The sequence below is a fragment of the Anoplolepis gracilipes genome, chromosome 15 (genome assembly GCF_047496725.1).
Source record: "Anoplolepis gracilipes chromosome 15, ASM4749672v1, whole genome shotgun sequence".
Classification (NCBI taxonomy): domain Eukaryota; kingdom Metazoa; phylum Arthropoda; class Insecta; order Hymenoptera; family Formicidae; genus Anoplolepis; species Anoplolepis gracilipes.
The window spans coordinates 1,064,106-1,081,377 of record NC_132984.1 but is presented as its reverse complement, the minus strand read 5'-3'; the positions used below and the strand labels follow the sequence as shown (position 1 = coordinate 1,081,377).

Here is a 17,272-nt window from a genome sequence, read left to right as displayed (position 1 = left end):
GTAATTTTACTCCATACAATTAAAGTATCTTTATTTACAGCAATACAATTACAGTAGATTCTCAGAGTATGTACAAGTCTTTGCTGCTTAAATCATTTCCTTCCTGATGTTTCAGACTTCTTACAAGGATCCAATTGTGTGTATATTCTATATGTGTGAACTATGCGCTTCCCTCTTCTAATCTCATCCTGCAACATGTGAAACTTACTTCACACATTTTTTTCTATGGGCGTAATAATGTGATTATGAGCTTCTTATCTTTCTTTTACAGATCTTATATAATTATTTGTGGGAATTGTGGAGTAGAAGTTACTGCGATTTTTATTTGATTTTTACTTGAAAATAGTTTGAAGACCTGGCGAGGAAAAGGACTCAGTACATGTAAAGGGTCTTTGGAGCGAACCTGAGGGAATAGAATCAATAAAAATGGCATTCTTTCATAAATTGGTTACGATTAAGTAATCTGAAATTAATTTCATTTTTAAAATTTTCGATTTTACTCCGATTTGATCAAAATGAAAAAATAATACACATCCTGAAAAGCTTTTACAGTGGATTAATAGTAAATTTTATAAAATTTACTAAATGCGATAACTGCTAATGGAGTAACGAATTTAGTATGGAAATCTTACACATGCTCGGGATGACTACGAATCTGATCGACGAGATCCGCCGGTCGCAACTGATCGGTGCAAATACGATGCACCGCTGTGAACAGAGGAAACTTGTCCACCAAATTACGCGCCTTCAGCATATCATGGACTTCATCCGCTGTTGCTGGTCCCTGCAGCTTCTGCCCGGATAATAGTTCGTCTTCCAACGCTTTGATAGTCTGTCAAAATTAGACATATCGCGATTAGATTGATTCGGCATCAGTATTTGAAGATTGGCGAGAGTGATGCTGACGATACATGAAGCATCGATTTAAAACGTATTCCTCTGTCGATTCTTGGATCTTCAAGAACCTATGAAGTACCTCACCTTGCCAGTCTTGACAAATTGTTCACAGACCCTGCGATTTCTTCCTCCGTAGCAAGTTGTAATCAGATCTGCCACACCGCAGCTTTCGAAGAACGTGGAAAGTTTAGAACCGCTGTAGAAGGTATCGACAAACTTGACCATCTCCATCAGCCCTAATCGGATCACCGCGGCTTTTGTGTTGTCTCCAAATCCGAGACCATCCACGAAACCGGCAGCACACGCCACTATGTTCTGCGAACAAAATATATTTGGTTTATAAACGGAAGGTAAAATATGTAGGAGTTTCTTCAAAGGTGGTCTACTTGCCTTCAGGGCTCCGCAAACTTCCACAGTCTCGCAATCTTCCACAACAACCACTCGGAAGTTTGACGTTTGAATGAGATCTCTTAGCACCGGCGCCAATCGTTTGTCCTTACATCCTGCAATTTTTCTTAGATTCTTAGACAATTTTCGAATAAAATTAGAACCAAAATTATCTCTCTCTAACATATCTATGTTTCATATATTCATCAGATATATTTAAAAATACAGAGTTATATAAAAAATATTTACCAATTGTAGTTTCGCAGAACTTTTCCTCGGCGACTTCATTGGCAAGATTGGCGCCCATTAAAACGTTACACTGTATTCTCAGATTCTTCTCGATGATCTTAGAGATCAACTCAATATTGTTTCCTTCGCCTCGTCCGAAACCCTTTCATTCATTAATTTATACTTTAATAAATTACAATATAAAAAGGAAGAAAGAGAATTGTGTTTGAAATATATACCTTAATGAGAGAAAGACCGACCGCGGTTGGTTTTATATTATCCAGCAATGTCGAGCATAAAGTGCGAATAAACTGATGTGGCAAGACAAAAATGAGGATATCGGCATCTTTTGCGGCCTCTACAACGTCGGGTATGGCAACCTGGAGGAATATTTATCCAGAATTAGTTTCCCTACTTTAAACATAAAATTTTACGATAAGAAAGAATAAATCATAGGAATATAATAGAAAAAAAACCTATGAGAGTTCCTAGGAGAAAGATAAGATTTCATTCTTTTCTCGTCAGTTTGGCTATCTGATTAAAGATAAAGATCACAAGAACTAATTTTTCAAGCAGCAATCAATTACATCAGCATAGATATTATCGCGGACATGTTTAATATATATTTATTTTTTCCAAGTATTTAATTAATTTTCGTATTTTTTAATTAAAGAGAGAGAGAGAAAGAAACTTCTTGCCATCTTTTTTTTAAGTTTTTCTTTTTCTTATGAAATTTATATCAAAATCAAATAATCACTATCTGGTCATCAACAATGATATCAGTGAGATCAGATATGGAGATACGATGTTTGACATATACGTAACATTTGCATCATACTAAAGAAGCAATCCGAGGGTCATATATAAAGCGTATAGAGCGTTACCAGCTCTAGATCGAGTCATCAGTGCTACACGAGCATCCCATCGAGATACACGATCGTGCAATTTCTTCATTGAGCATCCAGTCAAGGGCAACACAATAATGAGACTTAACAGCCTCGTACCGAATTTTAAGGCTGAGACCACGCAGGGTCCCATAGATTTTTACGAATGGCAGGACAACTCGTAAGTCACTTATACGTATATAGTAAAATATTATAGAGTAAATATAATAATAATAATAGTTATACTTTTTTACATACAAAAAAGTTGGCATAAAGTTGATTTTTTAATGCGTTTATTATAGTATTGTTGTGTTTTATTTTATTGCATTTTATATAATGAAACAATGATTTATATATTATATAATAACTGTATTTATTGGCAAGGAATAGAGCATTATTTTATTCTTTGTCTATAGATTTATTTTAATTATCCTATATATTTTTCTCTAAATATTCTTTAATTTAATATTAAAATTCTTGAAGACTTATTGAAAATATGCTAGAAAATTTGAAATTGTTTTGTCAAATTGTGTTTATCATTATTATGAATCAAATTTTCTAGATAAAAGTCGACATTGCTAAATATAACACGAGAAAAAAACATAATATAAGAAAAGATGAGATAAATACGAGAAAACATGAGATAAATGCACATTATCATTTACAAAATTAATTTTTTCACCCATACGGAATCTTATCTAGCTCAATTTTCAAAATAATTTTCTATCAGTAAATACGTCCAGCAGATAGTTACAAAAACTATCATATTGGATTAATTGCGCATCGCAGCTTAACAGGTTGTGTAACAGCTTAATTTCCATTTGCTCACACGTATGATTTACAACGAAGTATTCAAGAATAAATTTTCTCTCATAAATCATCATTGACAGATTGTTGTAGATAACAAGCTGTTAGAATCGAATTTTGCACATTTAATGAAAACGAACTTTACAATATTATTCACCCGTAATTATACATATAGTAATGATACTATATAATAACTACATGTGTAATTACGGTAAATATATAATTAGATGTAATATAAAAAAATTATTAATTTTAATTTTATTTAATTGTTGATATATAGATAATTATTATATATATATATATATATATATATATATTTTTTTTAAATATAATTATCTATAATTATATCCTATAAAAATTATTATAATTACAATAAAATTATTATTATTAATATAGATTATATATTTAGCTCTTATAAGAATTTATTATTTTGTGTAAACAAGTATACCTATTTAATTATTAATTTTATATTGATACAATTACAATATTAAATTATATAATAAGTTTACTTATGGATAAGTTTACTTTTTATAATTAAAAAAAGTGTAGTAAAAAATGATTTAAAACTGTAATTATAATCAATTATGGGAAAATACGATATTGGAATTACGATTTAAAACTGAGTTGATTGTTCGATAATTTGTACTGATGAAGAATTGAAGGGCGACCGTGAGCTGAAATAAATGGATTGCAATAACGGAACGTTATTCTTGGCACAAGGCCAAAGCGAACATTTGACATAAAAGAAATATTGTACAATATGAGAAATGTTTGAAAGTATCATACTCGAATCGGGTAATCACGACGAGTTATGTAATTCTGATAAAGTGTAATAAACAAACGATTGTACTTGCTAACAGGAATGATATTTGATTACTCTACTCTCTACTCGATTATCTTCAAGAGAGATTAGAGTTATATATTTTGAAATATATAAGTAAAATATAAAAATAAAATATAATATAAATATATATATATATATATATATATAATATGCGTGCAGTTGTCGAAAAATCTTTTCAACAAACTCTTCACAATTCTCAGGAAGAAAATATGTGATACCCCTCCCCCTCCCCCCTGCCCCAATAGCAAATTGTGGAAACATTGCACAATAATAATGGTATCATGACACTTGACAACAATTTCTCAGTAATTGCATTAAGAATAAGATGATTTGTTGTAGTAACAGTATTATTAGAATAAAATTTTGTAAATAATATTTATCAAATGTTTTGACTTGTAAATATCATGTATTTTAAATTCTTAATATGTGGCAAATATACTTTCACAAACTTTCTTAATTGTTAAATATATTGCTTTCAAAAATATAATAAAAAATGAAATGTCAGCCTAAATAATGACATAAATAAGTCAGAACGTGGTAAAGATATCCAGATTATTTTCAATCTCAAATGATCTGAACAAAGAGGTTCCGAAAGTTCAATTCATGAAAACTGAGAAGAAAAAAAAAAAATATATATATATATATATATATATATATATATATATATATATATATACATACATATATATTGTATTAATTATATTAATAATTATATAATTTTTCTATTTTTTATGTATATTTTTTAACCTTTCCCTCTCTTCTCCTCTTTCTCTCTCTCTTTGTCTCGTTCTTCTAGAATACCAATTTTAATTTTAATTTTAATTGAATTTTGCTAATGTTTATTTTTTGCAGATGGGTGGTTCTCTTCTCCCATCCTGCAGACTTTACTCCTGTATGCACTACCGAATTAGGTCGCATTGCCGTGCATCAACCATACTTTGAGAAACGCAACACCAAGTTGCTTGCTCATTCAGTTGACAAGCTCAAGGACCACGTGGATTGGGTCAATGTGAGTGCATTAAATTATATGCTACATTAAAAGAGAACGCAATTTTTAATATTTTTATATGCATATTTATGCGTGTATTTATTTGTTAATATCTTCCAAATTTTCGCAATTTCCTCTTTGCTATTAATTTTCCATTTTCAAATTGGCTTTATATAATTCATCATTTATTCATCATTATTTCATTGTTTTTCATCGTTTATAATTAAATTATTTCTAATCATTGTAGTTTCTAATTAATTTTCTTCCTCATAGGATATTAAGTCGTACTGCAGAGATATTCCTGGCGCTTTCCCGTATCCCATCATCGCCGATCATGATCGTAAGCTTGCCGTGCAACTGGATATGATCGACGAGCAGAGCAAGGATGATCCGGAAACAGCTCAGACCGTTCGCGCTCTGTATATTATCAGTCCGGATCATCGTCTGCGACTTTCCATGCAATATCCGACCTCCACTGGACGTAACGTCGAGTAAGTTGATTAAATATTAAATATATCGCATCTGATTTATTGAAGAAATCGAGAAAAAACCGAGAGAGAGTTTCGTATGCATTTATAAATCTATATTATTTAAATATATATTAATTGATATTAATATTTTCTATTTCAGCGAGATATTGCGTGTGATCGATTCTTTGCAGCTGGTCGATCGTCGGCCAGAAGTAGCAACTCCCGCCAACTGGGTGGTGAGTCCCATTTATTTATCTTTTTCATTGCTTTTACTAATTACGATAAAATATATTATCTGATTATGACAATAAATAGCACTTATTTAATATGACTGCGACGAGTTTCTAATCGAATTTAATTACAGCCTGGTGAGAAGGTAATGATCCTGCCGACAGTGAAGGATGAGGATCTTCCGAATCTCTTCCCAGGAGGTGTCGATCGTGTATCTATGCCGTCTGGAAAAGTCTACGTCCGCACTACCACTGATTATTAATCGAAAATGTTTACACAAATATTTCTCACTCGCTTCTGATCGTTTCGAATATTTTTACCTACGTAATTTTTTTATTTAACACTTCAAAGCTAATTTCAGATTTAAAGCAGATTGTATTATTCTCGATGTGAAAAGCTTTTCTAATAAAAATTACATTTTTACAGACAACTTTTTTTTTTTAATATCTTAAAGTTCTTTCTTCAAATTTTCATTTTTTTAGATTGATATAAATTACTCGGTTATTCCTTGAATTTCTTAGATATCAGATACATTTTAAACTTGTTATCTATCTCTCTATATGTGCGTAAAAATACTACGAACTGCTACTAAAATTATATTTAATTGTTTTCTAACATCACTTATCTTCGATATTGATATTTGAATTATTTAAACTATCGAAACAAATAGACTAAATATATTCGAGGTACTTGCCACATTTTCCGGAAGTTTGTGCCCAGGCAAATATTTAACGTTCTCGTGAAGAGTGTTGATTATGTCGGTCAGTTTTTCATTGTTAATGATCTCTTCGTACACATACATCGTCACTCGTGTCTCGAATATATTATTGTATTTCGTAACATTTGCCCCGACGATTTTCGCGATTGCCGAGCCCCTGGAACGATTCGTTGCGTATATAAAAAGATTTTTTGATTAAATAATATGTTATATATTAGCAAATATGATGATTAAAAATATATATATATATATATATATATATATATATATACAGGATTGGGAAGTAACACGTTATTTGTAACGTCCTTACCGTTACAGTTACTTTTTTTTGGTAACAAAAATTGTGATACTATTTTTGTTCTGTAACTGTAGCGTAGTTATATTTTTTTAGTAACGGTAACAAATCTAATAGTTACTTTTATCGTTACTTTTTATATCTAGAATCTGTTTCCTATTTATGACATATTATATTTTCTATTTTCTTATATTCAATCTTCAATTATCAACAGATTATAAATTTAAAAATTATTATATTAAAGGTTGTAAACAAAATTATGACAATACAAAAAATATATCGTGTATTTGACTATATTTATAAATTTAATGCAAACCAAAATTTTTTTTGAGTGTTTAAAAATTGTTTCCTTATTATTTATGGTTTTGCAAATTTAAAATAAAAAATTTTAAATAATTTATTGATATTAATTTTTTTTACATAAAATATATTACAGAAGTATATTTTTTATTTTTTAATTTCTGATCTCGTTTTAACATTAAAAAAGTAATAAATAGTTACTTTTTAAGTAACGATAACGATAACTAGTTACTTTTTAAAAGTAACTTTCCATCCCTGTATATATATATATATGATATTTAATTAATGAGAAAAACACTTTGCATATAGTTATTAATTATAATAAAAATCGTGAAATTAAATTGTAATATTTAACCTTAATTTTTATTTATTAAGTGTGTGCGACTGCGCGTTGCACGTCCTCGAAATTGCAATGCAATGAGTTAATTTTGGAACAATAATAGATAGTGAAGCACAATTGCATCGGCAGGTCTGTCATCACGCAAACCAGATAAAATAAAATTGTAATCTGTCTTGTTATTGATATTCAGAATGAAATATATATATTCTTTCTTTTAATAGAAATAGAATGTAGGTAAGAAAAAAATATGACGTATATATTGCATTTTTTTCCTACATTATCAAAAAATTTTATTTTTATATTATTATATAATATATTGCAGAGATTTTTTTCTTATTTTATATATATATAATATGTATATATATTTTGTAATTTATATTTTATTCACATAAACTTTCGATCATACATGTATAAATCACTAATTAATAATGCAATTTTGAATATTAATATTAAATAAGAAATAAAGAAAATAATTTTTATTATTAATATATACAAAACTCCGTTAATTTTTATCATATATTTGTATATTTTATATTTTTATCGTATATTTGTTTTACGTTCAGTGATTATTTAACAATGCATGATTATATAAACTTACCTGAAGAAGAGGTACACCAACTTTTATCAGCATGAAGCTTTATATTTTAACAAACACACATATGTGCACTCCAATAAATAAACATAATATATAATAAATATAAATACAAGTGAAAGAGGGAAAGTTAGCGAAAAAAAAATGATAGAGACACTGCAGGAAATTAATTATTCTTGACATAAAGAAAATTACCAGTTACCGCTGCCGACGATGCATACGCTTTTCTTCGCGTCCGGCATGTTTCCCTTCCTTTTTCGATAGTCTCGCTTCAAATAATATCCTGATCGATGGTCGATCAACCACGAGGCTCGACTGACCGATTGACTTAGAAGCCCGCTGACCTTAGCAGCGATTGCGAATTATTTTCTAGCGTTTGCGCGCAAGCTCTGGATTAAAGCCAACCGAGAGCAGACGCTTCAACGACGAACAAAGCATCGTGAACGAAATTAGAGGTGCACCGATAGTAACGAGTTAAGGTCACGAATTTAAACTTGACCCCCTATCATATGTCCTTCGTTCAATTTTATGCCGATTCATTGAAGGACAACAGCGAAGGTCACACATATTCTTTGATTTATATATAAATATAAATATAAATATTTGTCAACCTTTACAAATAATCATATAATTTTAAAATTGTACCTTTTCTATTTTGGAACCACAGACTATAGTCTAAAAGATTTAAATTATTAATTTTTTAAAGTGAAAGATTTAAAATATATTTAATATGCTAATTATTCTATAAATATATACACACATTTATTTTTTATCCTAGAACTTAAAGATCAGAGAATTTAAAGATTAGGATATATAAATTATCATAGGTTTTAAAGCGTAAATTTTGTTCAAATATTTACAAATTACTTAATTTCTTGTTAAAATAATTTTCGATTACATTATCTAATGATAATTACAATTAAGACATTTTTAAAATATTATACAGAATCTTCTTTTTTTTTTTTATAAAGGGACATTCGTAGCTCGTGGATATAACTATTAACAAGAAATTCTTTTAAGAAAATCCAAAAACTTATATTTATAAGATGAAATCTTGAAAATGCTTCATCAAAAAAAAAAAAAAAAAAAACTGGTAATATTAGATAACGAGAAATATCGTTTAATAATTTATAAATTATTATAGTTTACAGATCTACAAGTCTATAAACTATCACAGTTGCATCGAACACCATTTGAGAGTGCATTGCACAATCTCCTCCAATTTACTCATTTCATTTATATATGTTGCCTGATCGAACATTATATATATTATTCAAGTTTTTCGAAAGAATTAAAACAAAAAAATTCTTTTCAAATTCAATAACGTATTTCTCTATAAACAATAAAAAAATACAAAAAAAAATACATAATGTAGAAAATAATACATAATGTATAGTTGTGCTATGTCACCATTGTGATTATACTAACTACATTAATATTGTAACAAAAATTAACTTATCTTGATTGCATTCTAATTTGATAACTATAATGTTTTACTGCGATTTTTAATAATTATGATAACCGAAACTCAACGAATCGCTTAACTAGCATCACGCTTCTGAGTATGATGTTGATTCTCGATGATGCGATGAGTCTTCTCTCGAGAATCGACGTTGGGAGGATCTTCAAAGGTGGCACTTTGGCTTAGACTTGAGCGTCGTCGAGGCGTCTTCGACCCTAAATACGGAGCGAATGCGAATTAACCCCTTCAGCCCGACATAATTCCCACGACATTTATCGTCAGTCCGAACGAAATATCTTTCGCAACTGATCAAGAGGTGAGGATTGTTCACAGAGCATTGCCAGAATACAAGTCGACAAACTCGAAAAAAAATCCATTTCCGAACGTATACATTTTATTTTTCGTCGTTTTAATTTAACATGTAGAAAACATATTCCTGAAACTTATCCAAGTGTTTTCGTAATACCTTGTATCAATTGGTTTTAAGAATATTAAAATATTATAATATTGTAATAATATTACAATATTATATATTATTATAATATTATAATTAATATTTTAGTTAGAAGAATATTAAAGAGCCTTGAGTTTGTGTGAGCATAAATTAAATAAAAAGAGATAAAAAAGATACTGAGACTAAGATTTCAAAGGAAACGAGGGACAGAAGATAGTGTTTGAGTTTTATTTTTTCGTCAACAAATAATTAATTATATTTGTTTTCTCTCTTGGTTTACATAATGGGATTGATTAATCGACAACGTATGTAACAATCAACGATCAAGGATTTATAAGTCTTTTAGTTTGTCTATTCGCGATGAAAACGTTGAATAAAATTTCTGTCTTAATAAAATATATATGTATTATATATACAAATATTCTCATAAAGTGTAACAATTTATTTATCGCGCTCAACGCGATATTTTATTAACTAAATATTATTGTTCAATATTATTGTTCAATTTTTTATTCAACCTATAAAACCTTTGAATCTGTAAGAAACTGATGTTGCATTCTAAAACAAAATTGTAAAAAACAACTTACAATAAGATTTTTTGAAAATTAGATTTCTAAAATCATGGAAAAAATTCATTAATTAAAATAAGACTTAAAGTTCTTGATAAGACTCATGATTTCATTCACAATTTGAAAGTCCTTTAAAGATAGAATTTTCAAAATTATATACAAATGCGTGATATGAAGTCACGAGCAAAAAGATTTGTAAGACTTTGCAATTAGAATATAATTAGAACCAATCCGAGAGTATAATCGATTCTATATGGAATCTTTATTAACTATTATAGATTACCATTTATTAAATAATTTTATCAATAAACGGAGTTTCAATTTACAGAACTATTGTGCGAAATCGCAAAATTGAACTTAAAATTCTAAATAGTTTACTTGGAAAAGTTTCGATTGATGGGATTTTGAACTTCTTAAAAACTAAATTATTCTCAATGAAAGTTGAGGTATCTATAGCTCTGTGCGCAGACTAATTGTGTGTTTAAATTAGTCTTATGTTTAAATCAGTAAACCACATTTTAATGCTATGATAACAATTGTAAGCTTACATGTGTTCCGGATGGCTGCGTATGCAATCGATTAAATCCGTCGGTTTTAGCTCACCGACGCAAATACGATGAATTGCCGTGAACAATGGGAACCTGTCCTCCATATTCTTCGATTTCAGCATGTAATTCACCTCTTCGGCGGTGAACGGTCCCTGTAGCTTTTGTCCTTTTAACATCTCTTTCTCCAGCGTCTCAATAGACTGCAAACGCACGATTAATTATTAATTAATTATTACGATTGTTCAAATTCTCACATATATGTGAATACATTACAATTATGTTAAGTCATTGAAACATTGCACTTTTAAAAAGCTTCTCCAACGAGTTACAAGTCTTTTATTAGATTAAGAGATTTAAGAGATTTTGTTGAAGATAAAAATTAATCAAAATTAATCAAAACAAAGCACGCTTGGTTTGAACTATTCTGTGTTGTCAACCTTGCCAGTCTTGACGAAGGCCTCTGAAACCTTCCTGTTGCGTCCGCCATAGCATGTCGTGATCAGATCGGCGACTCCACAACTCTCGAAGAAGGTCGACAATTTCCCACCCGGATAGAACACATCGACGAATTTGATGATTTCCTTAAGGCCCAGCCTGATCACCGCGGCCTTTGTATTGTCACCTAGACCGAGTCCGTCGACAAAGCCAGCACCACAGGCAACTATATTCTATAAACCATTAGTATACGCACCATTAAGATCTAAATCTTATTATAATGCAAAAAGAGTCTTATCTTAAGATAAAAATTAAATTAATGAGATTGAAAACAATCGGTTTCACCTTTAGCGCGCCGCAACATTCTACAGAATCTACGTCCTCGACGACCACCACCCTAAAATACGATGCCTGGATTAAATCACGAAGTAGCGGCGCCATCGTCTTGTCCTTGCATCCTGCAAATTACGCTCCAGATTAAAAAACTTATTTCCAAATTGTTAAATCCACCGAGTCTTGAAAAATACAAATTATTATTATCGTTATTTAGATTTTAATCTCTTACCGATAGTGGTCTCGCAAAACATTTCCTCGGCTACCTCAGAAGCCAAATTGGCGCCCATCAGGACCGAGACTGGAATTTGCAGTTGTCTTGAAATTATATGAGAAATAAGTTCAATGCCACCGCCCTCCTTCTTGTCAAAACCCTGCCAACAACGTTGTAAATAAATACATCATTACATACTTCTAGAATATTAAAAAAAAATATGGTATTTATATATCTCAATTGCAAATATAATTATTTGCAAAAATATAAAAAAATACATTACATGACCATGGTTTAATTTAATATTAAATAATAGATAATTCTAATCGAATCTTGAACAATCTAAGAAAATATTAAACTATACCTTAATCAAAGATAAACCGACAGCGGTAGGTTTGATTTTTCCCTGCAACGTGCTACATATCCTTCGGATAAATTGATGCGGGACTACAAATATAAGTATGTCCGCGCCCTTCGCAGCCTCCGCCACATCGGGGATCGCAACCTAGAATAATATACAGACATATATGTGTATATATATATATATATATACTATAAAATGCTCCAAAAACATCGAATATTCTATTAATAATAGATTTTCTGGTCAATTTAAAAACTCGATTTTCCTTACTAAAAATGTTAAAAACAATTATTATTTTTTGTTAAATTTCAAATTTTTTTCATTATATATATCTAACTATAATCTAACATCAAATTAAAATTCTATTGAAATAAACACTATCTGTAATCAATCGAAAAAGATACTTTTGTTAATTTTATGACTACAAGATTTAATTAATTTTTTACAAGAGATTTAATTTAAATTTTTTTTATTTAATTATTTAGAACTCGAAAATTATTAATGTCTCGATTTTTTGCTAAAGAAAAATCCTTAAATCTAAATTAGTTAGGTATTCTACGTATAAAAAAAATTGGCTAGAGAATTTATCATTAAAAAACATTTGATGATTTTAAAATATTATATGCTACGCTATCTGAAAGAATTGCAATTAATCGATGAGGCATTTTTTTTTATTATTAACTCGCTTCTGGCGCTTATATAATGACAATAACAATTACATTGTCACGAGTATGGAAAGTAACGTGACCTTGAACACCTTTTTATAATTGAATCATTCGGAATGACTCGTAAAGAAATATAGCAAGCAATAATATATCTATTATTAGTTTTACTTTTTTTACAGTTTATTTAAAAATAAATTGTCCTTATATATATAAAAATTACATTTAAAAATAAATCTGCAAAACACTTCAAAATCATGAACTTTTTTTAGAGAATTTTTTTAAAAGATTTAGTTACGTATGTTTGAGAACATTCATAGTTTCTAAATAATATATGATAGAAGATAAAAGGGATTTCTGAGTTAGCAAGAGAAGAAATAGATAAAAAAATTATGTATTCTATCTCTTCGAATATTATTACATGCACAAATCAAATAGAATTTTAATCAGAAACTTAATTACAAAGATTGTAATATTGAAAATTAAATATATATATACATATATGTAATTAATTCTCAAAAGTAAAAATGATGAGACTAGAGAAGATCGAACTATATAAATAAAAATGGGATTCTTATTAATTTTTCGGGATAAAATAGCGCTTATCTTTTCAATTTGATTGAGTCGATTATTCTAGGTGTGAAAATTCTTGAATATATAAACTCAAGGTTTTAAATATTGCACTTCTCAATCTTCAATGTCATAAAAATGTAAAACGTTCAGAATTTTATATTCCTATGAGACTTTAAATCTTAGATATTCCTTCGTTTTTCCCTAGTCATGGCTTTTTAAACTTTCAACATAAATATCAGGTTTCTTAGGAATTATACAGAAGAACGTGAAAGTATGCATAGTTAATAATAAACCGGTTTGAATGATTTATATACAATTTTAACTCGACTAAATAAAATCATTAATTCTGCTCATCTATTTTTATCACACATTACCGCTTTTTTCCTTCTTTAATATTATCTTATTCTTATCGCGTATATATTTTATTTTAACATTTTTTTTAACGTATTTGATCACACTAATTATTTAATAAAGTTTTGCTACTTTTTTAAAATTCTCATGTACATTTAAAAATTTACAATTTTAATTTTACCTCAACAAAACGTAAAAGAACCGAAACATTTAACGTCCGATGAGAAAAACAGAAAAAACATTCTTAAAAAATAATGACGCATGGAACATTCTGTATATCTTCTAAAAAAATCAAGCAAGATATAACAACATACGTTAAGTTGTTTATCCCTCTTCTGCCTTTTTTATCGTATATATTCTTGCTTATTGTTAGCTGAATAAATTCATAATATTCCATTCTCAGAAGATAAATGTTTTATGAAGACATGTTATTCTTAGCTAAGCTTAAACGCGCGATTCTTTGCGAAGAAAGCGATAATCTTTAAGAAGATATATTTAACAATAAGGTTTCAGTATTATAAAATTCCATAGTAAATCATATTATTTCATCACATTAATTATTTCTAATAACGTTTAAAAAAAATACAAGTAATATATATACATAAAATTTAATATAATAATTATTTATATATAATTAATATAATATAATATATGTATAATTTAAAATTAAAATAATTAGGTTTCAAGAAATTAGTAATAATTACGATATTTTTCGGTCTATGGGGTGCTTGAGGCAAGCATGTTTTTGTCTATATCATCTATTTTTAGGAACTATCTCTAATGACTTTAGGAGATGCGTGTAGATAGTCAGTAAACTGAATGTCGCGTGTCTAGTAACCTTGAATGACTAGAGTCATAGTCGTTGAATTCGTCGTAAAAGAAGTTATATAATCGTAGATGTTAAAAAAAAAAGAAAAACTAATATTTCCATTTAAAAAAATGACGGTAGCTTTCACATGACACTTGACGTCTTCATTTACAACTTTTTAAAAATAAAAACATGTTCCTACAGAATTACATAAGACTATAGAAACCACATTTTCATATCTCACACATAATTTCGGAGAAATTCGAGCGTATTGACTGACATGGCCTACCCTAAATATGTATGTATATTTTTTTATAAATTCAGGTTTTTTATAAAAAAAAATCTTTTTTATCTTATTTATAATTTATTTTTTTTTTATAAAAATATCGACCTACGAAAATTCTACACTTTATACTAATTTAAAAAAATACCTCAATGTACAAATTATCATTAAATGGCCGAGACTTTGACATATATTATCAAGGTTCATGATTCTGAGTAATTTTCAACGTTTACTCAAAAATTAAAACAAAAATAAATAAATAAATAAAAAATGTTTTTTGTGCAAAATAAGAACTTTGACAACGTGTTATTAAGTATTTAAAGATAAGAAGTGAATATTGTGTAAAGAGCTAGCTTGCCTTTAAATGATAAGCGATAAGAATATTATTAATAAGAGACAGTGGAAATAATCAGTGCAATATCAAGTTATATATACTATGCGCTTTTGTACATTTATGTAAAACTTTTATATAGTATGTGTTTTAAGTTCCTGAAACTACGAATAGAATGTCATCAACAGCATGACTAATCTGACAACTGTTTGAAAAAGGTTTGAGAGAGGCCGGAAAAGAAGATTTGATAACAAAAAATTCGTAGCGCGCAGTAAATTATCTTATCGTGATCAGAGTCCGAAAGTAAAGTTCGAGAAGTAAAGTTCGAAACGAAACATCATTCATCATTCATATCGCTAACCGGAATGCATCGCTATCTATAACTATTGAAATCAAGCATATTTGTTTCTCCTTTTATTTAAAAACACGAGAAAGAGAACAATAATTCTTGGAGCTTTTATATCACAAAATTTAATAGTAACAATTAAGACTTGAAAAATTTTAAATTCCAAGAAAATCTGGAGCCCTACAAACAACTCAACAAAAATAAAATAAACATAAAATAAATAAATTAATAAAAATATAATAATAATATTAATATAATAATAATATAAATAAATAAATAAATAAATAAAATATAAAATAAATCTCTTTCAGAGAAATAAGAATAATTAATAAAAATATATAAATATAATAAAACCAATGTATAATAAAAATAAACGCTCGAACAGAATCATTTTACAAGATAAGTTAATTATAATATATATATTGTAGATTGATAAGTGCAATCTTACCACATTCTCCGGAATTTTATGTCCTGGAAGATATTTGACGTTCTCATGTGTCTCGTTGATAATCTCTGTTAACTTCTTCCCATCGATAATCTCCTCGTAAACATACATGGTAACACGATCGGCGAAGCTGCTCTGATTTTTCGCATTCGCGCCGACTATCTTCGCGATAGCCGAGCCCCTAGGAATTCACACAATTGCGATTAGTATTCTAATGAATTTTCAAGAGAGAATCAATTTAAAAAAATTATATTGGCGGAAATAAAAATAACGTAGATATATGTCTCACAATTATAAAAACTTAACATATCGTGTATATATTTAATACACACATTATTATAAGAATTAATAAGCGTCTAAATATGCTCATTAATGTATATCAATATCAATAACAAGAAAAATTTTTTTATTTAATTTTAATTTAGTTTTAAGAGATTTTTAATTAATTTTTTTTTAAATTTAAATCTGCCTTCCTTTCATTCTCTCCCCCTCATCCCCCATCGCTAAATTAATTCCCATTTATCTTTCCAAACTCTTTCATGATGTACAATCACTTGCAACTGTGTATTACATATCGCAATGATGCAAAATTATTTTCTAAAATATTTTTATTGCATAGATGGAAAAAGAGAGATCACTCGCCGAAAAGGATGACTCTTCGACTTTTAAGCGACTATCAATATTCATGATGCCACTTAACACACTCGGTGTAGACTAAAACTCTTTGTCATCGGATCCCGGAGCAGGCGCACGGTAAACAAATCGTGCGCCCGCCGATGTCCGCATGTGCGTGAGGGCACGTGCGAATCGATTGCCATCGAACGTCGTCGCGCGCGTCGACGTTTCTCTCTCTTTCTCTCGCGATATTTATTCCCGTCCCTGGATAAAATTTCGCTCTCTTTTCCCTGCTGGACTCACCAGTTCCCAGAACCGATAATGCACACGGATGCCATGACGTACGGATACTGTTCAAGGACAGCGTTCGATGCGGACGAAAAGAGGAGGAAACCGATCGAGGCAGAGACGCGAGAACCACTTCGCCTGGACGCCGACGAGTGACTGTCGAGAAACCCAGACCCAGAAACGGCGAGGGACAAACCGAGCGACGCGCACGCC

At 29.3% G+C, this 17,272-nt stretch overlaps 3 protein-coding genes across 3 annotated transcripts; 1 reads left to right on the top strand and 2 right to left on the bottom strand.

Annotated features, from left to right (window-relative positions):
- Window positions 1–26: 26 nt before the first annotated feature.
- Window positions 27–8,387, bottom strand: LOC140674092 (glycerol-3-phosphate dehydrogenase [NAD(+)], cytoplasmic). The gene is made up of 8 exons (XM_072907445.1): window positions 8,177–8,387; window positions 6,431–6,611; window positions 1,752–1,892; window positions 1,534–1,675; window positions 1,288–1,400; window positions 982–1,212; window positions 633–832; window positions 27–188 (listed from the first exon to the last, which is right to left on the bottom strand). Exons 1-8 carry the CDS (start codon window positions 8,221–8,223, stop codon window positions 161–163), a joined length of 1,083 nt encoding a protein of 360 aa, XP_072763546.1. The 5' UTR covers window positions 8,224–8,387; the 3' UTR covers window positions 27–160.
- LOC140674097 (peroxiredoxin-like protein) lies at window positions 2,391–6,166 on the top strand. The gene is made up of 5 exons (XM_072907448.1): window positions 2,391–2,577; window positions 4,900–5,056; window positions 5,309–5,526; window positions 5,666–5,741; window positions 5,870–6,166. The coding sequence occupies exons 1-5, from the start codon at window positions 2,495–2,497 to the stop codon at window positions 5,996–5,998; spliced, it is 663 nt and encodes a 220-aa protein (XP_072763549.1). The 5' UTR covers window positions 2,391–2,494; the 3' UTR covers window positions 5,999–6,166.
- A 590-nt stretch (window positions 8,388–8,977) lies between the features above and the next one.
- On the bottom strand, window positions 8,978–17,230 carry Gpdh1 (Glycerol-3-phosphate dehydrogenase 1). The gene is made up of 8 exons (XM_072907447.1): window positions 17,075–17,230; window positions 16,160–16,337; window positions 12,361–12,501; window positions 12,015–12,156; window positions 11,795–11,907; window positions 11,452–11,682; window positions 11,015–11,214; window positions 8,978–9,658 (listed from the first exon to the last, which is right to left on the bottom strand). The coding sequence occupies exons 1-8, from the start codon at window positions 17,107–17,109 to the stop codon at window positions 9,607–9,609; spliced, it is 1,092 nt and encodes a 363-aa protein (XP_072763548.1). The 5' UTR covers window positions 17,110–17,230; the 3' UTR covers window positions 8,978–9,606.
- Between the last annotated feature and the right edge of the window lie 42 nt (window positions 17,231–17,272).

Bases quoted from the DNA above. Each gene is read 5' to 3' on its own strand.
- Gpdh1 (XM_072907447.1), bottom strand. From the start codon at position 17,109: ATGGCATCCGTGTGCATTATCGGTTCTGGGAACTG. The intron at 12,157-12,360 runs GTATAGTTTAAT...CGTTGTTGGCAG, and splicing joins TCGGTTTATCTTTGATTAAG to GGTTTTGACAAGAAGGAGGG. The intron at 11,215-11,451 runs GTTGACAACACA...GTGCGTTTGCAG, and splicing joins CCTTCGTCAAGACTGGCAAG to TCTATTGAGACGCTGGAGAA.
- LOC140674092 (XM_072907445.1), bottom strand. From the start codon at position 8,223: ATGCCGGACGCGAAGAAAAGCGTATGCATCGTCGGCAGCGGTAACTG. The intron at 1,676-1,751 runs GTATATATTTCA...AATGAATGAAAG, and splicing joins TCGGTCTTTCTCTCATTAAG to GGTTTCGGACGAGGCGAAGG. The intron at 1,401-1,533 runs GTAAATATTTTT...GAAAAATTGCAG, and splicing joins GTTCTGCGAAACTACAATTG to GATGTAAGGACAAACGATTG.
- LOC140674097 (XM_072907448.1), top strand. From the start codon at position 2,495: ATGAGACTTAACAGCCTCGTACCGAATTTTAAGGCTGAGACCACGCAG. The intron at 5,527-5,665 runs GTAAGTTGATTA...TTTCTATTTCAG, and splicing joins TCCACTGGACGTAACGTCGA to CGAGATATTGCGTGTGATCG. The intron at 5,742-5,869 runs GTGAGTCCCATT...ATTTAATTACAG, and splicing joins CAACTCCCGCCAACTGGGTG to CCTGGTGAGAAGGTAATGAT.